This window comes from Tachysurus vachellii, chromosome 22, assembly GCF_030014155.1.
Source record: "Tachysurus vachellii isolate PV-2020 chromosome 22, HZAU_Pvac_v1, whole genome shotgun sequence".
Taxonomy (NCBI): Eukaryota; Metazoa; Chordata; class Actinopteri; order Siluriformes; family Bagridae; genus Tachysurus; species Tachysurus vachellii.
The window spans coordinates 16,224,592-16,249,547 of NC_083481.1; the positions used below are offsets into that span (position 1 = coordinate 16,224,592).

Genomic DNA, 24,956 nt, shown 5'->3' on the forward strand with positions numbered 1-24,956 from the left:
CCGAGCTTGTGTAACACACAAAGCCATGAAAATGCATTAAACACACATCCAGACACATTTATCTTCACGAGATCAGGAGATTAAACCAACGATACAACCCAAAGTGTTTATTCTCTCCGAGACACACCATCACGGCGTGAAAGAAGGTTGCAGAAATCCGTCCTTAAGACACAGTTGGCTTGTAGGTGAGAGCAGGAATCACTGGCGAGGGTGCCAAAATTATCATTAAAAAAAAAAAAAAAAACGTATCGTATAACACGTGATGTTTGATTGATTAGAATATCAACACCGGCTTAATTAGCTGAATCCAGTGGGTGAAATAAAGCTGTAAACAAAGTTCAGTGGGGTGAGAAACACGCATGTCTTTTCAGCTAAGTGTTTGGCAATTACACAACACCTGTGGGTGAAGACCAGCGTGAGCTGGAACATCATGGTCCTCGCCGGCACGGTGGAAACTAATCGCCGTGTTAAATGAGACGAGAGCGCGCGTGTGTGTGTGTGTGTGTGTGTGTGTGTGTGTGTGGTCGTACTGCGAGAAACGAATTCCAACGGTCAGGTCCATCTGGAGGCACAGGAGCGACAGACGGTTTCCCTGGAAACCGTTGAATCCTGACCCAGTGCTCTTGAGGTATGAAGAGAGCATGCACATACACACAAACAACCTGATGCTCGGTGGCTAAGCATACAGTACACTTTCATACAATCAAACACCCTGAGATAGATGACTTCACCATCCAGCAGAGAGGATAGAGGAAACGGTCGACACGGAACTGACAGAGCATACGGAAATGTTAAAAGGGTGCGATGAGGCGAAATACGATGCGCCGACACAGACGATGTAGCAACGCTCGTCAAGTCACACGGCTAACAGATCTTCACATTCATTTCATAAACATCTTTTCCGAACATCAATCCCCGACACACCCCTTGCCAAAAAAAACATGCACGTCAGTTCCTAAGCTGCATGTTCCAAAACCTCCCCTGTGTGAAACCGTTGCGACTGAGACGAGACCCAGGAACCCGGAGACAGCCGTGCGTTCCTGTCTGGCACAAACTGAAGCTCCTCCTGGGTTGGAGGTTTGGCTACATTGCCTTCATCACCATCAACCGTTTCCCCTTAAACCCCCAAAGCTGCGCTTCACTAAAACCCTAGAAGGAACCCAAAGGAACCTAAAGCATGTTATCGTGGTAAATGAACTACAGTGACGCAGGAGCACATCGACCAAATGTTTAGAACATGAGGAAGAGGAAGTGCTGCATGTTTTATTCCCGACAATAAGAGAGATATGAGATGCGTGTGGAACGAGAGACTGTTTAATAAGTCGAGGGCCCAGAAGCAGTTGCTGTAATGAGCAGTCACAGGCTCGGACACTTCGTGCTTCCTTTTGCTCAATTACATCACAATGCTTGTAGAAACCAGCAGAATGAAGTATTGCGAAGCCTGTAACGTACACCGCGGCTTGGGCTGAGCGTCTTACCGCGGCTTGGGCTGAGTTTGACACACAACCTCTGTGAGCGTATTAGTTGTGTGTTTTTCCCACAGAACCAGTGGCGCTAATTATAGCTTTGCACACCGTCAGCAGGACCTTAATGTATAGAGCACAGGGAAAGCAGTCAGTGCCTTTCTGTTTAAAACACTTAATCAATCCCTCCCATCTGCTCTGCTTCACTGCTGTTTATCTTCTCCCTCTCTTGGCAGGCCCGAGGATAAATATGTTAGTTACTGATTGCTGGCCCTTTGTGAATATTATATCAATATGAATCTGTCGCTCTTTGTCACTCGGGCAAGATCGGATTCTCACTGTGAACTGTGATCGTATGGTCCGAATACAGGTACGATCATAAGGGTACGATCGTCAAGACCCTTTAAGGTAAAGAAAGTTTGTGTTTCCTCTTAAGCAGCATCCTACGTTCAAGCATCCGTTTACTTGACATTCAGGTTCAGTCTTATGCCCAAAATCTCAGCTGTAACTTTAACGTCATGCTCTAAAAATAAAAGAGCAGTGAGGCATGCTGGACTTAGAAAAGATATGCAGACACACACACACACACACACACACACACACACACACACAGAGTAACACCGTACCTCAGGTACATCCTTTTTAATTAAGTTCAATTTAAGGAAGATGGTCGAGATGCATGCTGCAGATCTTTAAGACGGAGCAGAAACCTACGCAGACGTCACTGTTGACTGACTCGAGTAATCGTGAGCTCGGGAAACCTAGACCTGATGGATCATATGCGCCTTGTCTCCAAGCCACGGATCTCACTGGGGACCAATTAAAGCAACTTAGACCTTATCAGTGAAGCTTACTGTGGTGGGAAGTCTGACACACACACACACACACACACACACACACACGCAGCGCGGTGCGGCGACCAATTAGGAGGTTTGATCTGGGAACCGGAGAACAGCCATAATTGGTAAAAGTATGATGTGCTCTGTCTCTTCCATTCCTCCACACACACACACACACACACACACACACACACACACACACACACAGACACAGACACAGACACAGACACAGACCCACACTCATACTCACACACACTCCATCATACACAAATACACCTGTTCTGGCTCTCTGAGGATGCCAGCTCAGCAAGCTAGTAAAGCCTGCAAAACATTTTAACACACCTCTGTGTGTGTGTGTCTGTGTGCCTGTGTGTGTGTGTGTGTGTGTGTGTGTGAGAGAGAGAGTATTTTATGTAAAACAGTAGAGTCGATGTTGTGCCGTCTAAAAGGATCTCATCTCGTCTTTTTCAGCATGCACGTGTCGGGTGTGTTAAGCTTTTGATTTAACAATTAAAAGACTCTTCGGCGATCTCGTCTTTCCTCACGATGAATGTGAATCTTGTCAAAATCCTCCCTTCGCCTTTCCTCTCTTTCCTCTCTCTGTCTCGTTCCTCCCGAGAGATTCTGGTTGCTTGCTAATTCGTTTTCAGAGATGGCGCCAAAGACTGGGTCTAAATGCCATCACACCCAACGCACAGTGAATGGAGTAGCAGGCTACAGCTGGAGTAATCAGATGAGTACTGTGTGTGTGTGTGTGTGTGTGTGTGTATGTGTGTGAGACTAACTTTGCTGACTGACACAGGGAGCTATAATTAAGGTTCAGGGTGAGAGCAGAGAGCAGAGAGAGCAGATGGGGCAGATCCTCCCACCAGGAGCTGTCATACTGAACATCACACACTGATCTCAGGACAGCCATCACAACCATCAAGAACTCTAAAACACCAGCAATATCACTGATCTCAAATCAGACGCCATTGACCAGGAATCTACAGAAACAGCAATATCACTGATCTCAATTCAGCCATCGCATCCACCAGGAATTCTAAAGCAGCAGCTTATCAGATAATCAGATTATCAGCCCAAAATCTTTCAAATGCTTCTGCTTAGTGTTAAAAAATCAGATGGTTTCACGAACGCAGGAAACCGTTTGCTGTTGCTAAACTTAGTGTAAGCTGGAAAGCACGAGCAGGGTCTCGACGTGTCTTTCTATCTTTTCTACCGATATCACGTGGAGAGTCGGAGAAACGTGATGTAAACGTGATGTTAATAACGTGCTGCTTACGTGACACAAAGCGGGAAATTATTCTATGCTAACGGTCAGGAATATTGAATCGCAGAAACAAACATGTTTATTTGATACTTGTAGAAGTCACTAAGTACGACATTTAACTTGTCCCTGACTAACGTAGACGTTACGTAGCGTCTCTGATCTCTGCTCCGCAGGACAATCCGATGAGAGATGCTTCTCCTACGCAGGCTTTAAAGAAAGCACGGCGGTCTGACTAACAGGAGCCGTACACAGAATAAAGACCCCACTTGTTCGCACTAAACGAACCGGCGTGTCTTGTCTCTGTCGTGAAATCCGTCTAATTTTCAGAGTAAGCGATGTAAACTCAAGGTTCTCTAAAGGTGCTGGTGGCCTTGGTGTTTTCAGTGACTAATCCATCGATGCAGCTTCACTCGTCTGCCCGCTCACTTCCTTCCTCCTTTCCTTCCTTTCTTTCTTTCAGACGATTCTTACAAAAAGCTCAAATCTCATCGCCATTCAGCGTATTTCAGGGCTAAATGATGATCTAGGTGCAAACACACACACACACACACACACACACTCGCGCAGTGACGTACAAGCGTAGGATGATGCACGTACGAAGGATGAACAGTAGTAAAGCTCGACACCGACACGTCCCTTTTTTTCTCCTCTCAGTCTCAGATCTAAATCAGATCATTACCAAGAAGCATGTGGATAAGGTGATGATCTTTGGGATGCTTTGGGAATCTTTGGGATCTTTTGTGACGCTTTGGGAACGTTGCAACTTTCCGACAACGTTTCTAATTCATTGTGCACCACGTAGCAACGTGAGGCTTCACGACTGAATTCAATCGAAACTCTCGACCCCGATTGGTCAGAAAGTGTCGGTCGCGTATTCAAGGATCTACATTATAAGAGCGGGTCTGACGGTAACTCGTGCACTTGTTCTCGTTTCCATGGAAACGACTTCTTCACAGGGACGTGAGGATCGGATTTTTCATCAGTAATCGATCAGCCACGATAGAGTAAAGTACGAATACAAAGAAAACTAAATTGATTTGAACTAAATTAATAATTCCCTTGTACGAGTCCCTTGTAAACATTCACATGGAGTGACACTGACACACATTCCCTTTAAACCTATTTACCTCCAGAGATGATGCTAATATCATTTAATGGGTGATTCATTACTTACTAAACATTCCAAAAGCATCGGTGCATGCGAGTGTTAATGACTCTAGCGTTCAGTTCAAAAAAGCATCATTCGCTCTGAAAGGCGTCTAAAGGCTCCTACATATGAATGCTGTAAATAAAGAGAATGCTAACGTACAGCGTTACCCAGAATTTCATTAGCTTCGATAATTGATCATTTTAAAGTGTGTGTGTGTTTGTGTGTGTGTATGTGTGTGTGCATGTGTGTTCAGTCAGTTGTACACTGCACAACTCACCCTCACAAAGGATGTGAGGGACAGAGGGTGAGAGCATAGCATCTCCAGCAGGGAGCAGGATCTCTCTCTCTCTCACACACACACACACACACAAAATCAGTTCATCTCCCTCACACTATCACACTCGCCTCTTTCACCTGCGGTGCTACTAGCCTTTCTTTTCTTTCCCTTCATTACCTCTTGTGCTTTCTGTCCTGCTGCACTTTCTTTCTTTCTCCTCGGTTTCAATCTTTTCTTTCATGCTTGCGTTTACATTGTTCCTTTTTTGCTGCACTCCTTTTGTCATTTCCCCTTTTTTCTTTGGTATTCCATATTTCCTCTCTCTTTTCCAATGCTTTATTTTTGTTTTTCTTTCCATCCTTCCCTACCTCCGTTTTTGATTTCCTTCCCTTCTCCTTTTTTTTTACTCTTTTTTTCTTTACGCTTATTCTTCCCTTCCTCCTTACTTACTTTCCTTCCAAATACTCTGTACTTCCTTCCATCATTTTCTTCCATGCCTTCCAGTCTTTTTCCTTCCTTACCTTCCTTCTATTCTTTTTTTCTCTATTCTATCATCTTTTCCCTTCCTGTTTTTCTTTCTTCCCTTCCTTTGCTTCCTTCCACTCCATCCCACTGAAAGCTCATCAGGAATCTTGTCACTCACCTCTTTGGACCAACATGGTGACTTCACTGCCTTTAGGGCACTTGCTGAGCAGATCCACCACCTGGTTGTGTGTGAGATTCTGCACATTCCTCTTGTTCACTTCCACGATTATATCACCTTCCCTGAGCCCTCGGCATCGTGGGTAATCCACGATCTGCTTGACACGCTGGCCGCTGCCCCCTGGGCTGTCTGCGATGGTGAAGCCGAAGCCCTTGTCTCCTTTCTCCATGTGCACTGTGATCAGCTCGGGCTGCGTGGCGATGGACGACGCCAGTGTGACGGCGTCTCCGGCAAAGCGCTGCTCCTGTGAGCCGTCATGGGTGGGCTCGTGGGCAGGGCTTAAAGGGCGCGGGGGTTCGCTGGCGGTGCCGTTATGGCTTCCGTGGCTGGATGGCGAGTCATAGCTTTCTTGGCCGTTGACTATGATGGGCTCCTTGTCCACGATGGCCACAGAGGTCACCAGGCTGGTGTTGGGGTCGTCGGGGTCAAAGGGCAGCGGGTAGCCTCGGCACAGCTCCAGATCCACCATGGAACCGATAGGAATGGACTGGAAGATCTTAACCACCTGCGCGTGTGTGTAGCCTAGGACGCAGGTGTCGTTTACGCTGACGATTACGTCACCTGAGGAGGAAGACAGAAGAAGGCTTGTTTACCACCAAAGGGGAAAAGCTTCAGGAGCTTGAGGATTTTTGTAAACTCTGATGCCATTGAAGTGAAGAAACAAGACGATGTATTGTCACGTCTTCTACAAAGCAAGCAGCTTTTTAAACTCAACCATCAAAAGTGAACCGGACTTGCTAAAGCGCTAGTTTCTTTCAAAATCTGGACAACGAAGGCGCTCACCTGTCTCCATCTTGCCATCCAGAGCGGCCGGGCCGTCCAACACCAGACTCTTAATCTGGAGGAACTCATCTGGCTCGTCTCCCCCGACCACCGTGAAGCCGAATCCACGGCGGCTCTTCCTCAGCTTAGTGTTAATGAACGTTCCCTTTAGTTCGGCCGGGTTCCGTGTGAAGAAAGGCTTCACTCCTGTGGGGTGGAAAAACAACGGCCAATAAAAGGACTGACGAGCATAAAATACGGCGGACAGTAAACTGGTTCCTTGCTAAATGAAACATCAGCATACCTAAAAAGGTTATGCGTTATAACCAAGATCTTATGCATTATAAAGCAGTGCTGCATTTAGCATGATCAATTAGCTGAGAGGGAGTGATCCCGGTTTAGCGAGAAAACGGCACGTGAGTTAGCAGAACCCAAGAAGAGCGCACAAGGAAGCAGCGAGTGAGACTGATGGAGATGTGTGACTGGCCTGTCCTCACCTGCCATGAGTGACATCACACAGAGAGAGAGAGAGAAAGAAAGAAAGAAAGAGAGAAAGAAAAAGACACAGAGAGAGAGAGAGAGAGATCAGCAGATCGACATGTTCCAGCAACTCTCTCAGCACTGACTCGTGTCAATAATTACATCTCAAGCTACTTAACGCAACGAGACAAAATTAAGAGCCTCTGCACCATTTAGTGAAGAAATTCATCTGATCAATTTTTTAGGATTAAAATATTCATGATTTGGTGTTAGATGTCTGCTGGAATAGCATCATATTTACGAAGTCATACACACTTTCATGCAAATGTATTACGCTAACAGCTTTCTTTTGAAGCCAGGGCTCATGCCATGCTAGCACGGTGGTGCAGAAATTAGCTCGCACCTCTTTACTATAGCGAATTCGATGCGTCGAATAACCATTCCTCCTTTGAAAGATCGAAATAATGCGTGTTTAAACATTTCCCTAAAAACGTAAAAGAGACCCGGGCGTCACCTTTAAAAAAGCAAAAGGCTGCTAGCGCCGTATCCAGGCTGTGCGTGGGGCTGACAGTCATGACCGCCTTATGCCTAAGCTAAAGCCATCAGATGCTGTGAAAGAGCTGAAAGACCTCATCAGAAGTGATGCTGGGTGGCGTGTGAGAGCGCTATTATCCTATTATTTTAGCCTGAATGTGTTAAGTGTGTGTCATTCACAAAGCCTAATAATTGAGGAAAAATTGGAGGGTTTTCAAAGCACACAAGGGAGAACAAGAACAAGAGAGAGAGAGAGAGAGAGAGAGAGAATGATCGGTACATGATGTATTGAAGCACCAGGCTTCGAGATCAACACTTTCTCATTTGGAAACACTTTTTTTTTTTTTCCAGAGAGAAAAAAATAACAGTGTAGGGAAAGGAAAGAAGAGGAAAAGTGAGCTAAGACTGATATTGAGAGATAAAGTGCAGCCTTATTGGTGAAGACAAATCACATACGTTTGGCCTCCACTGAGGGAAAAGGAGGCTCGGGGCTTCTGTGCGTCTCCTGGTGAAGGGCGGCGTAGCTGGCTAGCGGTGCTCTCGAAGCGTTCTCTTCTATCCACTCTGAAAGATTAAGATCTGTCTGTCTTACCACAGTCACACTCACCTTCTTATGCTAATCAGCGCAACCGGCTGTTAGAGTTAGAGCCAAGATGGCCGCCAGCGACTATGCGACACCGCTGCTGATTTTCAGGTGCGATCTCAGCACTAGAGCAATCGATAGCAGAATGAAATGTCCAAAAATGTGTGCCAAAGACTGAGAGACAGAGAGAGACGGAGGTGAGAGAAAGGTGGTGTGATAATGAAGGTGCTGTTTAGAAGGCTGGAAACGGGGCATGAGCCAAATCCCACGAGGACAAGCCTGCATTTAAAGCGGGGCCTTTGTTAAATGCAAAATAGGGCAAGGACACGTGGCCTGATACGCTCGCTAAGAAACGGCAGGCCGGTTTCATCGCTTCACATCCATCCTAAATGATAAGGAACATATGGAACCATAAAGGTCACATTGCAGGCCACGTAATTACTGACTGTAGGCAACCGGGTCATGTCGTCCTCAAGTTCCCCAACCATCGGCGGACAGGAATCTCACTCCGTCGAGCAAGTATATTCAGGGATAGTTCACAGGTACGCAGTACCTTTAATCGTTTCCTGTCATCACCATTCGGATTTCAGATCAATCAGGGTTGCCAGATTTTCTATTTTAAACCACATTCAGGGTTTTTTTTTTATCGTGTCTAGACTACCAGCTTTAAACACAAGCGATCGACTTTACACGGAGAAAAACCTGGGATAGAAAATATGGACTGAAGAAGCAAACGGCTGGCAAACGTAAGGATGTAACATCCATATGATGTTGGACGAAGGTGAAGGAGTGTGTGTGACGTGGGCATGCGATGGGATTTTCAGTCCATTCTGAGCCTAAACTTCATGAAGCAAAATCTGCAGCCATAACAACTGACTTTTCTAAACAGATCTTAAGTCAGGAAACAAGTTAAGATATTTGCTAAATTGTAATCCAGGTATTTTCACGTGTATCTTTCTTTTTCTAGCGTGGCTTCACTCAAACGTTATTCATGGGCGTCTTTAGCTGGTCAGGATTTTAAAAACACCAGCACGACGTCCTTCAATTCAGAGTGATGGACATGGATGATTCCAGAAAAAACAGAAAAGAAGGACGGAATCTTGGACACAATACTCACCCTCTGCAGGCTGCGACTGTTCCAACTGCTTCTTCCTCTTAGCTTCCAGTATGGGATTCTCATACTGCGTCTTTCTGTTGATGTGACTGAGAGAGAGAGAGAGAGAGAGAGAGAAAATTTTTGGTAAATAGAACATTAAATAGAAGATGGTAATTAATGCATCTTGGTAAAGAAGGCGTGGCCTCAGTGTGTCAGACTCAGAGAAAAGGCGTGGCCTGTGTGTTTGCCTCAGAGAGTGAGGCGTGGCCTCTGGGTGGGCCAGTCTCCGTGAAGGAGGCGTGGCCTCTGAGTGTGCCGTCTCATTGAAGGAGGCGTGGCCTCTGAGTGTGCCGTCTCATTGAAGGAGGCGTGGCCTCTGGGTGAGCCAGTCTCCGTGAAGGAGGCGTGGCCTCTGAGTGTGCCGTCTCATTGAAGGAGGTGTGGCCTCTGAGTGTGCCATCTCATTGAAGGAGGTGTGGCCTCTGAGTGTGCAGGTCTCAGTGAAGGAGGCGTGGCCTCTGAGTGTGCAGGTCTCAGTGAAGGAGGCGTGGCCTCTGAGTGTGCCGTCTCATTGAAGGAGGTGTGGCCTCTGAGTGTGCCGTCTCATTGAAGGAGGTGTGGCTTCTGAGTGTGCCGGTCTCAGTGAAGGAGGCGTGGCCTCTGAGTGTGCCGGTCACCGTGAAGGAGGCGTGGCCTCTGAGTGTGCCGGTCACATTGAAGGAGGCGTGGCCTCTGAGTGTGCAGGTCTCAGTGAAGGAGGCGTGGCCTCTGAGTGTGCCGGTCTCGGCGAAGGAGGATTGGCCACTGAGTGGGCCAGTCTCAGTGAAGGAGGCGTGGCCTGAGTGTGTGTGTGTGTGTGTGAGAGTCTCATTAACAAAGGCATATGCTTGCTGAAGAAGGTGTGTGTGAGTTAGTTAAGGCAAAGGCATATCCTTGCACAATTTTTGTAAGGAGACACACAAACAATTTTAAGACATGATCTACCCCAGAGCCCTGCTGAGACATAAACAGCACTGCATGTGTGTATGATTGAGTAAATCAGGCCTTGGATTACAGTAAACAGCATCATATAATCACAGTAAAGTGGCATCACGGGGTGAGAACACACACTAGGCGACGTTCCTGACTCTATACTCTTCCGTCATGGTTGGATGGAAGGACGAGACACCGAGACCAAGCTTTAAAATGATCTAAAACTTCAGCTGAAGTCTGGATCTGCTCGAGTGCAGGTCTGGGCTTCTGCGTGAGGTTTTATACCACAATTAAAGCACAAGAAGAAACCCTGAGGGAATGTGAGGTGTAGTGCGGGTGGACTTATTTCATTACTTACTCTACGTAATAAACCCCGTACACTGGATCGTCGATTCTTTCCCAGCCGGCGGGCAACTCTGGAGAGAAGAAGAAGTAGAAAGGGAGGGAAAAAAAAGAGGGAATGAGCTCCAGCGCTGCCGCTAATTAACGAACATTATTCCTCCTATCCTAAACTAGTGATGGTGTGATCATACAGACAGGAAGAAAAAAAAATGACATCTTTAATAGCAGGATAATAGAGAAGTTATCACAGAAGTACACAACAACCTTGAGTCAAGATCCTGAGCTCAATTTTATTTAAAGAGTAAACTTCTCAGACAAGACTGAAGCCAACAGATAAAGTTCTTTAACTATCCGAAGGACCCTTGAAGAAGCTTTGCGACCTAAACCGTGTGTTGAGAGAATTACGAGGACGATGACGTGCTGCTATAGAAAAATAATCGACAACACGCAGGTGTGATGAATATATCCCTGAAGATCTGTAATCTTGCGATGATCATATTCATGTCACCTTACGTCAGGAAAACATCGCCGTAACAACAATTACACGTGAGCATCTGTCACACTCATCTGAGTGTAAACTGTTCACATAGAAATAATGAGGTTTCCTTCGAAATAATGTGTTTCCGAATCGTCAGAGAAAGTCAGAGTCTTTTTTTAAATGATAAAATGTTCTTAGAGTGAGCTTTAGCTCTTCGGCCGCAGCAGGACCTATTCGGTAGTCTTGCCTGTCACAGTGCGTCTTGCTGTAAATCTCTGGAACGCTGACTCACTATAGCGCACCTGATTAAAAGCACAAACTGAACTGTGCTTTCATATTCACGGCTACAACGCGCACTCCTGTGAGTGATTAATACTATAAACATTTGTACTGAATTATACATGAGGCTCGCACGCCACTGCGTGTAGCGTCTCGTTCGCCGTTGTGACAGAATTCAGAGGCGTTTAATTAGCATAACGTCCAGATCCTGAGGAACGGCGTCCGTCCAGCTCCAGGGAACCGGCGTCTTAGTTCTGTCGCCTCTTAATTGGCCGGTGGACGTATCAATTTTCCTTTTTGCGGCCAAACCCAAGTGGTTATCTCTTGCTGGCAGCGTGATGACAAATTAGCCTGACTGCCACTCTGTTCTAATGAATCCATAAATGTCAGACGACGCTAATTGCAAACAATTAACAGACCTCAGGTGGTTTAGTTGCTTGGAGGGAGTCCGCTTGCATTTTTCCTGACCTTCGCCTGCTCCGCTGTTTATGCGCTTGTATTTTGTGATTATCTATTTATTCCTTTACTGGAAAGTTGAGAAGTGGAACACTGAGATGTTGCGGATGTAATCATGAGCGACATCACGGCGTTACTACGTCCTGCTCCATCGTAAACACTACAGCTCTTAATGGCACTTGCACAAACATATGTACTGTACATATATAAACATACACACAGACACACACTTCATAGACAAAATTTGACACTAACACTGGAGACTCCTTCTAAAAACCATCAACCGAAACGAGTTAACGAGCTCATTAACATGCACCGTGATTAAAGCTGCACCGCTGCCGCAGCTGCTGGGGGAAAAATATTCCTCTAGGATTTCTGACCAATCAAATCTGATGTAGTTTCTAATCCTCATTCTCGGTCATCAGCCGATGAACTATTTCTATCTGGTTTATGATGTAATGCAGTAACCGTTGGAGGGTTTTCATGACAAGTGATCTTTGAATTTTTGTAATTATTCTGATTTGACTAAAAATGTAGGTTTATTTTTTTTCTATATATATATTTTTTAACATCTCAGTAACAGTTTTTAGACAGGTATTAACTGCGCTGTCTTCATGGCTCTCTTCTGCTTTATACTAGTCGAATGAAATGGAGAAAGGAAATCGCACATCTTTGAATCTTTCGCTTAATTTATCCTCACGAACCTACGTTTCATGAATAAGCTGCAGAAGTAGTAGTTACTCAGAGGCCCATAATTAAACAACTGACCCTTAAACCAGAAGATTGTCAGCTCAAATCTCAGAGACCGATTCATGGATCGGATGAATGACTAATTACACGCTGACTAGTGTTCGGATAAAACTGTAGCGTCTCGTCCTAGTCGGGAACAAAGTAGCACTTTAACTGCTGTGCAGGCTTCAGTTTTTGTGTCCCACAGAGATTCTGGCGATGTGCGTTTGTTAAACCGTTCACGTTCCTCTCTGATCCAGTCTGTGCCTCTAAAGGCCTGTCACATCTTGTCCTGACGCCGTCTGGCTAATGTTTCCAATTTCGCAGATCAATATCTATTGACCTCAGCCTTCCAGTGCGCCCGAGCATCCGAGGCACCAGGGCTGGCGCTAACTATATCAAATCCATTTCCGGGACTGTTGAGATGTTACACTTGTGTGCTGCAGGGTTCTGAGCTTCAGACAGACGCCAGAACCTGGTGTTAGACTTCGTGATATGAGAAACACGTCTCGACATGAACGACCGCGTCGTTTTGGAGAGCACGAATCGTACGCCGGCGATTGCTCTGACTGAAACGTTCCGACTCCGACAGGCTGCTGATGATCTCGGCTATGAATTACGCTCCGGTTGCGAGAACGCCGATGAATAATGCATGTTGTTTTGTCGTGTGGACATTCCTGCTTCTGAATAATACCGCGTTTTTAATCGGAACGTGAAAAGAACCAGAACTCGGGACTATGGAGAAGTAGAAAAGACGTTAAAATGAAGAGTTGCGTCGTGCTCACGGTACGTTTACAGGTAAAACCTGTGCTATGCTGCTGATCTGACATCAGCTCCGTGCCTCATTTTCTAATGGGGACACAAAAGCCCAAAAAAAAAAAAAAAAAGTTTCCCCAAAGACCCATGGCCTACCTAGATCATTGTCCAGTTCCTCAGTATGAACTCCTTCTTCTCGAGCAAGGCAGAGAGGAAAAAAAAAGAGGGAAAGAGGGAAAGAGAGAAGCCACAGTGAGAATGTGTCAATCATAAGTCAGCGCAGTTTGAGGTTAAAGACGCCCAACTGTGGATCTGTTCATTAGCATAAACAACAGAAGAAAAGTTGTCTTCTTCATGTAACATAAACTGCTGCAGGTGCTGCAAGAGGCCTTTTTTGTCTAATAACATAAAAAAAAAATACCAGACTATAAAACGTTTTTGCCCTGGAGCAGGTGCTGTGATTTATACCTGGTTATAAACTCTGCATCAGCGTGATGTCGTCATCTGCTTATTTTTAACCGGCGAAGGAAAGAAATAACACGCAATAAAGCCAAAAGACATGTAAATGTTTCATACAATATTTTTATAACTTATAAAGATATTTCTTTTTAAGGCCTGTTGAAAATATAAGTTCTTACAATGAAGTCTTTTTGTTGAAAAAAAAAAAAAAAAAAAAGAATTTGTTCCGGTATGCAAATGAGCAAATGGAATATTAATACGCTCTCATTTGCATAAGGCATAAATCATTCAAACTGCTTTATGTGAAACGTGTTTAAGTCCAAACAGTTTCTCATAACACCTTTGGGTAAAGGATTTACTTTAAAAAAAAAAAATGTTTTGACAATTTATCATTTGTTCGTTTAAAGTCCAGACGAAAGGATGTTAATGGAAGACAGAAAGCGAGTCGGAGTCTGGAGGAAATTAAGCGGATGCGTCTTAAAAAAGCACGAGGAGAAAATGACTTGGCACGTGGACAAATGGTTGTTTTTAAGAAGACGGTCGATAAACACGACCTCATTAACTGACAGAATTCCGGGAAGCTGTTAATATTTCAGGAAATCGTTAAATCTCTAAGAGGAACGTCTGTACGCGGACGCCATTAACTCTAGGTTTCAGAGGAATATGGAGAGCAGATACATATAAATAAATAAATGTCCGTTCCTTTTACACATATTGAACACCATTTGATGGGACGTCTCACTTCATAACATAAATAACATTTAATAAACATAAAAACTCATCTCTATTACACATTATAAACTATCCTGATAGTAATAATGAGACGTTAGTGCAACGCGTCCAACAAATCAACGTGCAAATATATCGATAAACGATTATTTTGGTTAAAACTTTCGCTCCACTCGGGACCTCTAGGTGAGTGTGTAGGTAAATAGATACGACAGATTGGCGTCTTCAAAGTCAGAGCAAAGTCAGAATCTAGTGAAGAAGAAGAAGCACAGAAAGAGCCACAAGATAAAACTCTGCCAAAGCATCAGAGTTAGGGTGAAATATTAAAGGCATTTAGGAATAAAAAGCCATATTGTCTCTGTCAGTGAAGTGGTTTAAATGTCTGGTCATGTGATCCGTACGTCGCACGTGTGCGTGGGTGGATGGATGGGTGGATGGCTTGAAATACGGTTAAATGAACGACAATAAATTACCAGGAATGGTAAAGAAGACAAGCGAGTCAATAGTAGCGACGAATATATTTAAAAGCTGCAAAAGTTGCTCAGAGACTGGAGACAGATATTAGGTACTAATTCTAGTAGGGCTGGGCGATAAAACGATAACGATATGTATCGCGATAGACACGTGATCGATATCAATAAAAAATGTGTTCGATAAAATGTTCTTCGTCGGAAGGAAACAGGTTGGCGAAGCAAGTTTGGTTGCATTAACAAAGGTACTCACTCTCTGGTAACCTAGCAACGTACAGTAGGGAGTGACACGCTAACAGCCAATTATGCAACAGTATTAAGTTTGGTTGCACCATATCGTTGTCTCGTGCTGGTCTGATGGATTCCTCTTCAGTAACCGACAGTGGCAGTTGACACCAGTGACAGATGAGCAGAAAATGAGCGCAGTAGCGAACGAGGAAATTGTAAATAAAAGAGGAAAAATCAGCTCGCCAGTATGGCAGTTTTTTGTATATTATAAGTCTGGCCGTAGTCACACCCTTTCTCTATGTTTATATTTAACACTTTGCACTAGTTTATTACACTTTATTAAGCATTTCTTACATTTTCTTTCATTTTGCGCCTTAAATGTTAAGAGATAATTGTTAAGTGTTCATTGTGACGTTAGACTCATGTTTACAATATAATTATTTTAGGAGTTTTCCTGCTTGTTGACATTTCTGTCTTAATAACTGAGGGGATTACGATCAGAGGAAGGTTAAGTTTAAAATAAAAATGTTTAAATGAGATATTTTTCTCCTGGTCCTTATTTTAAATGGGTCATAAAAAATATCATTAATTATCGATATCGACCGATATGAAACACTGATATCGTGATACGGTTTTCAGCCGTATCGCCCCGGCCCTAAATACTAGTGTCTCGGGGTGTGCAAACATTTGCACTCTACTGCATGTTAGGAAAATCTATTGCTATTTAAGCGACACGTAATTCCACTATAGTCATGCATGACTTTATTAAAGAATTAAACGAGGAAGTAAGAAGGCACAATGTGAATATAGACACGAGTGATTAGAAACTGTTAGAAACGTTGACACACGTGAAACACGTGATCGTAAGGCACGAGTATCAGAAAGACATTAAAAAAAAAAATAAATAAAATGTCCAGGGATTAAAATGTTCGACTTGATTCGTGTGGAGTCTGTGATTCTTTTGGAGCCGTTTTGAACGAGTCGCCGAATGTGAACGGAATTGGAATAAGGAGTTAATGAATCCGAATTATTTTGGAAACCAAAAAAAAAATTTAAATGTAGAAAAACTAGATATCACCAATATCAGAGACGCACGTGAACAAAATGAACAAAAATGTAATGATAATTCTACTATCAGCATATAACAAAATAATGCTTATTAGCTATTTTAAGTTGAAGTGATTTGTTGTGAGTCGTTTGAGTCAGTTCATGAGTTAAAGGATTCGTTCGACTTGAATCACTCATCTCTGCTCCTCCACTAGGAGCTTTGATGAATCAGCAGCTAATCAATGTTACTTATTTTGTGAGCTTTATTTAATTCAAGGTCAACCTCGTATTGCTTTTGGCTGTTGTCTTCTTTACATTTGCATATTCAATCTGATCCTGTCGATGTCGTAACGAGGAAAAACGGCTGCCTGAGCCAGGAAATGCAGATTGTGCTCAACTCACGAGGCTTCTATGAATTATTTTATTCCATGTGTGCTGAAAAATAAATAGTCTTCACACTGTGAGTATGCAAGAAAGGGTGTGTGTGTGTGTATATGTGTGCGAGAGAGAGAGGGACAGAGAGAGTGTGAGAGAGAGATAAAGAGAGAGAGAGAGAGAGAGAGAGAGAGAGAGAGAGAGAGAGAGAGAGAGAGAGAGAGAGAGAGAAAGAAAGTGTGTGTGTGTGAGAGAGAGAGAGAGAGAGAGAGAGAGAGAGAGAGAGCGTGAGAGAGAGAGAAAGAGTGAGAGAGAAAGAGAAAGACAGAGAAAGTGTGTCTGTGTGTGTGTGAGAGAGAGAGAGAGAGAGAGAGTGAGAAAGTGAGAGAGAGAAAGAGTGTGAGAGAGAGAGAGAAAGTGTGTGTGTGAGAGAAAGAGAGAGAAAGCGAGAAAGAGAGAGAAAGTGTGTGTGTGTGTGTGTGTGTGTGTGTGTGTGAGAGAGAGAGAGAGAGAGAGAGAAAGACAGGCAAACTGAAGGGGAAGATGAAGTGAATTTCTGTTTTGTGTTTGGTAATATGACTGATCCTGTCTGTTCTGAAGGATTTTAAGTGTGTGTGTGTGTGTGTGTGTGTGTGTGTGTGTGTGTGTGTGTGTGTGTGTGTGTGTGTAAGAGGATTACAGTGCTGTTAAAAAAAAATAAAAAATAATAATAATTACTGTAGTGCAATAGTGCCACCTACAGCTGCTATGGGCGTATGTTTTCTCTCTCTCTCTCTCTCTCTCTCTCTCTCTCTCTCTCTCTCTCTCTCACACACACACATACACACACACACACACACACCAGAATTTGATTCCACAGAGGAAATATAATCTAATTCAGTGCACTTGATACTCACATTGCTTTATTTTTAGTTTATATTACTTCCAGTATCAGTAGGTTATTTTTAAAACCCCTGAAAATTTACAAGACCAAAGTGTCTCACACAAAAGACATCTGTCTGTAGTCTCTATGTATGTGTGAGACATGGATGCAAACACTCACACACACACGATTCAGAGAATAAAAGGGCTCTGTACCGTCATCGTCACACTCCTCCAGGGGTTTCTGGGGCTTGTCCAGGCACCGGGGGTCGATCCACGACGTGGTCTTTGTGTTGTGGCTGAAAGGCAAAACGTACAAGAAAACACAACGGTTTTGGAGACTTCACACAACACCACACACAGACTTCACACAACACCACACACTACAACATCCTCACTCTCTATCATCGAGCCTAAATGACTAAACACACAGCTTCACACCAGAGACTTTAACACTTAACACATCTAATACACATCTGTTTGGATTTTTAAAGAACTCAAACAACTGGCTCTAAAAATCTCAGACAGACAAATAAATAAAAGCTTTTGTAGTCCAGACATTTCTTGGGATGATGCAATACGTCAGAAATCGGATCTTCCCCTGAGATTCTGTTCTTTCGAATGATATTACGGGAAGAAATCCATTTTTTTCCCTAAAAGCAGGAATGAATTTATTTGTTCTAAAAAATCACGAGTGTGAAAAAACAAACAAAACAGATGTTTAATTCATAAAAATCACACTTTTTTTCCTCCATATTTCCATGAAATAATTTTTTAAAAAGTTTAAACTGACGAGCTTAACTGGATGGATAAATAAATAAATAAATAATTTATTTATTTATTATTAATAAATTCTACCTCAGGTCACGGGGAGCCTGTGCCTATCTCAGGCGTCATCGGGCATCAAGGCAGGATACACCCTGGACGGAGTGCCAACCCATCGCAGGGCACACACACACACACACTCATATTCACTCACTCATTCACACACTAGGGACAATTTTCCCAGAGATGCCAATCAACCTACCATGCATGTCTTTGGACCGGGGGAGGAAACCGGAGTACCCGGAGGAAACCCCCGAGGCACGGGGAGAACATGCAAACTCCACACACACAAGGTGGAGGCGGGAATCGAACCCCCAACCCTGGAGGTGTGAGGCGAACGTGCTAATCACTAAGCCACCGTGCCCCCATTAATAAATTGTATAATTAATCTATAAAATAAATTGTAAATTAATAAATCAATTATTAATAAATAAATTAACAGATATTTAAAATAATTAAATCCTGTCATTTTTGCTTAAATATATATTTACTAATGTGCTAATCTGTGTATTTTAATAAGAATTTAGAGTAAGAAGAAGGTACATAAATGCACTGATATGGAAACTGAGCGTTTGTTTCCGAACCGGTTTGTTGTTTTAATAACCGAAGCTTTAGCTTTAGTCTGAATTAAACACACTTTTCTTTCTGTTTTAGGAAACATCCGTGTTGCTCGTCAGCCTTACGCTCCAGTTTAATTCTCTGCGTCATCGATCGATCATCCTCGTTAAACAGTTTAATTATCTCTCAGGGTTGCATGATATGGACCGAACGCGATGCGCTGGATTAAAAACACATTAGCGACTTTCATTACTGCAGAATTTCCACCACCCTATTCATCATATTTGAACGATTCTTTTCGTTTCTTCGGTTGTGACGTGAAATCTCCTTCGCGCAGTTGAACGCGGTTGTGACGCTGCATTTATTCCTCACTGAGAAACGTTTCCTTCAGCGTAATGAGGTTCATATTTAGCATTTAAAGCAGTTAAAATTACAAGTGAGAGCAAGAGGATGAAGTCTTGACACCAGTAAAACATTCCTTACTCTATGAAGTAGACCTCTCCGTTCTCGGTGTAAGCCATCTCCCAGTTTTCGGGTAAAGGGCCCAGCGGGTCCTCGTCCGCAGGGTGACTGGGGTGTGTGTGTGTGTTCTGCGTGCTCTCCGTGGTTGCCGTGGGGACGCTGTTGTACCGATGAGACGGGGCGAAGGGGTGGACAGACGGCTGCTCGTCCGGTTCACTTGAGTCTCCTGCACATGTACACACACGCATGGGTCCAAGATCAGACCAAATCCATTTCAAGTATAGCTCTCACACACACACACTCTCTCACACACACACACACACACACACACACACACACACACACACACACACACACAGACTTCCTTGATTACAGACAAGTGTCTTCTCAATTCACTTCTATCAGGCCTTGGGGGTGGGGCTCACTTAACAGCCCCGCCCCATCACTTCCTGACCCATCTGGGGTGATTCAAAGCCGTTTACACTTATCTAACACCTACATGTCTGTGTGTAACTGTCAAACACACACACACACACACACACACACACACCGAGTTCAGATTTGCATGCTACTTTGTTTGTTAATCACATCTTCAGGTTGCTTCCTAACTTCAACATGGTCAAGCGTTCTCCAAACCTGAACTCTAACTGTTTTTCCCCGTCGCTTTTCTTCTACAGCACAGCAAAAGAAAATGTCCCAGTGCCTTCAGAGGTGTTATGGAGGTCAGAGCTGGTTCCCAGCACAAGAAGGATCTACACTGTTAGACAGCTGGTTTAATGTTCTGGCTGATCGAGGCACGATAAACAGATAAATATCAGTCAAGTGGCTGAATATTAAGCGTGACATATAAAGACGTTTTAATGAAGCCTGCCTCTCATTTCCCATAATATTCAGACTGTAGAATTATTCCGGCCACGTCAGCCAGATGGCGCTGTTTTGCAATGAGTCTGTCTGCCTGCCAACACACACTCACACACTCGCACTCTCACACACACACTCATACTCATACTCACACACACACACACACACACACACACACACACACACACACACACACACACACACACACACACACCCCTTCTCCCCTACACCTCACCTGTGAAGCTGCTGTTCATTTCAGGAAGCTCGTCCTCATCCTCTGTGTCAGTCGGGGCTATTCCAGCATTCTGCATCTCATTGTAAGACTTTGAGCGGCGGGGTGTGGTCTCCTGGGGGAGGGGCTTGTCGTTTGGCGACACCTCTCCGCCAATCACTTTAGCAGCAGGGGGCTTGCTCGACGGTTTGGGTGTTCCATAGTAGTTACCTAGGCAACAAGGGCATATCAGGAGTGATTCCAAGAGGAGAGAGGAGTGTGTGTGTGTGTGTGTGTCTGGACAGAGGAGGTGAGTGAAATCGAGGAAAGACGTCATGATATCTTCAGGAAGAAGAAGAGAAAGAGGAAGCAGAAGATTTTTAATGTATATTAAAATAAGATTCTGGATATTTTACTTCACTTGACTTTGTCCTTTAACTCATCATACACTCAGGTTGAGTGTGTGTGTGGGCGTGTGCGTCTGTGTGTGTGTGAGAAAGAGAGTGCGAGGAGAGAGAGAGACAGAAAGAGAGAGAGTGAGACAAAGTGAGAGTGAGACAGAGAGAGAGAGTGAGACAGAAAGAGAGAGAGAGAGAGAGAGACAGAGAGAGAGAGACAAAAAGAGAGAGAGACAGAGAGACAGAGAGAGAGAGACAAAAAAGAGAGAGAGAGAGAGAGACAAAAAAGAGAGATAGACAAAAAGAGAGAGAGAGACAGAGAGAGAGACAAAAAAAGAGAGAGACAGAGAGAGAGAGAGAGACAAAAAAGAGAGAGAGAGAGACAAAAAGAGAGAGAGAGAGAGAGAGAGACAAAAAAAGAGAGAGAGAGAGACAGAGAGAGAGAGAGACAAAAAAGAGAGAGACAAAAAGAGAGAGAGAGAGAGAGAGAGAGAGAGAGAGAGAGAGAGAGACAGAAAGAGAGAGAGACAGAGTGAGAGAGACAGAGAGAGAGAGAGACAGAGAGAGATAGTGATGAAACAGTGTGAAATGTCCAGGGTTTGTCCAGTAAACCCAGCTTGTGTGTTCTGGCCACTTTGTTCCTTCAGATTAATCTCTCATCACATAAGCAGCTGATTTAGGACTCTTTCCTCATCACATTTACACACGACACCTTCAGAGAAAGAGCAGCGGTTTAAATAAACCAGTTCCCGAGGCCTGGCTACCTGACAGTGTTCTGGTGTTACGGTGTCATGAAGCAGCACAAAGGAAAGGAAATGAACGACAGAGCAGTTTACCTTCGTAAGAGCCGATCTCCAGAAGAGTCCCGCTCTGCTCCAGCTTCAGGAACTCCTCCACCGACAGGAAGTTATAATCCACCCCAGAAACCTCTCCGTCACGAGGAGGACGGGTCGTACCTGTGTCCGGCAGAAACACGCACAGGTTAGTCATTAGATTCCTAGTAACGGTAAAGAACATTAAGCTCCCGGTGGTAGGAAAAAAGAATCTCCCTGAACAATCACAGAGGAGGTGGAGGTGAAGAGGCGGAGATCGTGCAAGGCTCTCGGCATCGGGATCCTTTCACTGATCCACACAAAGATTCACTAATGAAATGTCATTGTTCATTTAAATACAACGGCATAATTAATTCATTCATCATTCATTCATTCACTACCGCTTATGCGAACTACCTCAGGTCACGGGGAGCCTGTGCCTATCTCAGGCCTCATCGGGCATCAAGGCAGGATACACCCTGGAAGGAGTGCCAACCCATCACAGGGCACACACACTCTCATTCACTCACACAATCACACACTACAGACAATTTTCCAGAGATGCCAATCAACCTTCCATGCATGTCTTTGGACAGGGGGAGGAAACCGGAGTACCCGGAGGAAACCCCCGAGGCACGGGGAGAACATGCAAACTCCACACACACAAGGTGGAGGCGGGAATCGAACCCCCAACCCTGGAGGTGTGAGGCGAACGTGCTAACCACTAAGCCACCGTGCCGCCCGGCATAATTACTTTTTTATTATTATTATTATTTTTAAATAAAAAAAAAAAGGCTACAAAATACAAACTGCTTCAGACTCCTGATATTTATTCCTATTACAGAATAATTAAACAGATTCATCATTTTAGTGCTTTTATTTAAAAAGATTTAACATTGTAATTTAGGAAGAATGAGGAAAAACGGAAAGGTATTTGCCAAAAATGCAGACTACTTTAATAATAATAATAATAATAATAATAATAATAACAATAATAATAATAATAATAATTAGTAAAAATAAACAATAACAATAATAATAATAATAATAATAATAATAATTAGTAAAAATAAATAATAATAATAATAATAATAATAATAATTATAATAATTAGTAAAAATAAATAATAATATTAATAATAATAATAATAATCATTTGTAAAAATAAATAATAATAATAATAATAATAATAATAATAATTTGTAAAAATAAATAATAAATACAATTCTTTTTTTTTTAGAAATCACCAAATTAATATATAAATTAACCAAAAATGTTTTTTTTTCCAAATGCTATTGTGTGTTTTTTTCTTTTTGATTAAAAGAAATTAAAAAAAGAAAGAAAGAAAAATAGTTATTTAAATAAAAAAAAAAGAGAAAATCATGAATAATAATTAAAAGGTTACAGTTAAAAAGTTGCTCAGTTATAAAAATACCAAAGATGTGTATAAAATTCAGAGGAAAGTGAGATTTTTCGGCTCTATTTCGAACTCGGACGCTTAGCTGGGAAATTGAACCTCGTCAGTGTTTAATGGCTGTGTTCATTACAGAGATTACAGATTTAGGTTTAGAGGTTTAGAGGTTTTGAGTTCAGCTCATGGTTCAAACTCAGGACCAAAATACACTCAGTGTTGATGAGTGTGAGTGAAATGATTTACAAGCTGCTGTTTCGGACCCTAGTCGTCCTCTAGAGTCCAGGTGTGATGTGTTTGAGGTGAGGATCAGCAGCACGTTCGCGGATTAGAGCCCAGTGACGGTGTGAATAAAGAGAACAGAAGTTATTCATGAGGAACTGGGAATAGAACCAGACTGCAGAAGCTGTGAAGCCACAAGACAGCAGAGTCAGGCATCGCTACGCAGGGGTGTGTGTGTGTGTGTGTGTGTGTGTGTGTGTGTGTGTGTGTGTGCGTGCGCGCGTGTGTGTGTGTCTGTCTGTGGGGCACTATAGACTCAAAATACACAGGTATGGAGGTGAAAGCAGACATTTTGAAGCACCGAGTCAACCAGACGTCCTCTAATAATCCATTCTCTATTCAATTCATTAACGTGCTTGGACACACACTCACACGCTCTCACACGCGCTCACACACGCGCTCACACACGCGCTCACACACACACGCTCACACACACACGCTCACACACACACGCTCACACACACACGCTCACACACACACGCTCACACACACGCGCTCACACACACGCGCTCACACACACGCGCTCACACACGCGCTCACACACACACGCTCACACACACACGCTCACACACACACGCTCACACACACACGCTCACACACACACGCTCACACACACACGCTCACACACACACGCTCACACACGCGCTCACACACATGCTCACACACACGCTCACACACACGCTCACACACACGCTCACACACGCGCTCACACACACATCTGGCGGTCTGGAACTAAGAGCCAGTGAAATGCTTTGACTTCATCACCATAGCAATGTCTCAATCAGCTCAGGCTGAGCTTCCTGAAGTAACAGTTCAGCATCTATCAGCTGTTGACATCACTGTGTGTCTTTAGTTGAACACCAAAGCCATAAGCTCTATAGTTAAAACACAGTAAATAACTACAGAACCATTTAAATCAATCAGTCTGTCAGCTGCATCTGGTAGATTTCTATCTATTCATTTCTTCCATCCATCCATCCATCCATCCATCAATTCAATCCATCTGTCTCAGGTAGGTCTACGATTCCTCCATTCTTCTATCCATCCATCCATTTTAATTTCTATTCATGTGTTCCATCCATCCATCCGTATATCAATGCAATCCACCTGTCCATCTGTTTATCTATCTCCACTCATCCATTCTGATTTCTATCTATTTATCTGTTCCAGCCATGCACCCATCTATCCAATTTATCTGTCCATCTGTTTGTTTATCTGTCTATATCTATCCATTTTGATGTCTATCTGTTCCATCCATCCATCTTTCTATCTTTCCATCCATCCATCTATCTTTCCATCCATCCATCTATCCATCCATCCATCCATCCATCCATCCATCCATCTAGCTTTCCATCCATCCATCTATCTATCTATCTATCTATCTATCTATCTATCTATCTATCCATCTTTCCATCCATCTATCTATCTATCTATCTATCTATCTATCTATCTATCTATCTATCTTTCCATCCATCTCTTTATCTATCTTTCCATCCATCTCTCTATCTCTCCATCCATTCATCCATCTGTCTATCTATCTTTCCATCCATCTGTCTATCTATCTTTCCATCCATCTGTCTATCTATCTTTCCATCCATCTGTCTATCTATCTTTCCATCCATCCATCTATCTTTCCATCCATCCATCTATCTATCTTTCCATCCATCCATCTATCTTTCCATCCATCCATCCATCTTTCCATCCATCCATCTATCTATCTTTCCATCCATCCATCTATCTATCTTTCCATCCATCCATCTATCTTTCCATCCATCCATCTATCTTTCCATCCATCCATC

The 24,956-nt window shown here is 43.4% G+C and overlaps 1 protein-coding gene across 6 annotated transcripts in view; it reads right to left on the minus strand.

The window, feature by feature from the left end:
- Positions 1 to 24,956, minus strand: part of magi1b (membrane associated guanylate kinase, WW and PDZ domain containing 1b) — a 124,836-nt gene that overhangs the window by 28,901 nt on the left and 70,979 nt on the right. For 5 of the 6 annotated variants that reach the window (XM_060857599.1, XM_060857600.1, XM_060857603.1 and 2 more), the window contains exons 3-12: positions 21,490 to 21,609; positions 20,280 to 20,486; positions 19,205 to 19,409; positions 17,555 to 17,637; positions 13,326 to 13,361; positions 10,488 to 10,545; positions 9,179 to 9,264; positions 7,935 to 8,042; positions 6,486 to 6,671; positions 5,643 to 6,263 (exon numbers count right to left, since the gene is read on the minus strand). In XM_060857599.1, coding sequence (XP_060713582.1) covers positions 5,643 to 6,263; positions 6,486 to 6,671; positions 7,935 to 8,042; positions 9,179 to 9,264; positions 10,488 to 10,545; positions 13,326 to 13,361; positions 17,555 to 17,637; positions 19,205 to 19,409; positions 20,280 to 20,486; positions 21,490 to 21,609 — 1,710 coding nt within the window. The remainder of the gene's footprint in view (positions 1 to 5,642; positions 6,264 to 6,485; positions 6,672 to 7,934; positions 8,043 to 9,178; positions 9,265 to 10,487; positions 10,546 to 13,325; positions 13,362 to 17,554; positions 17,638 to 19,204; positions 19,410 to 20,279; positions 20,487 to 21,489; positions 21,610 to 24,956) is intronic. The other variant, XM_060857602.1, reaches the window with a different exon arrangement.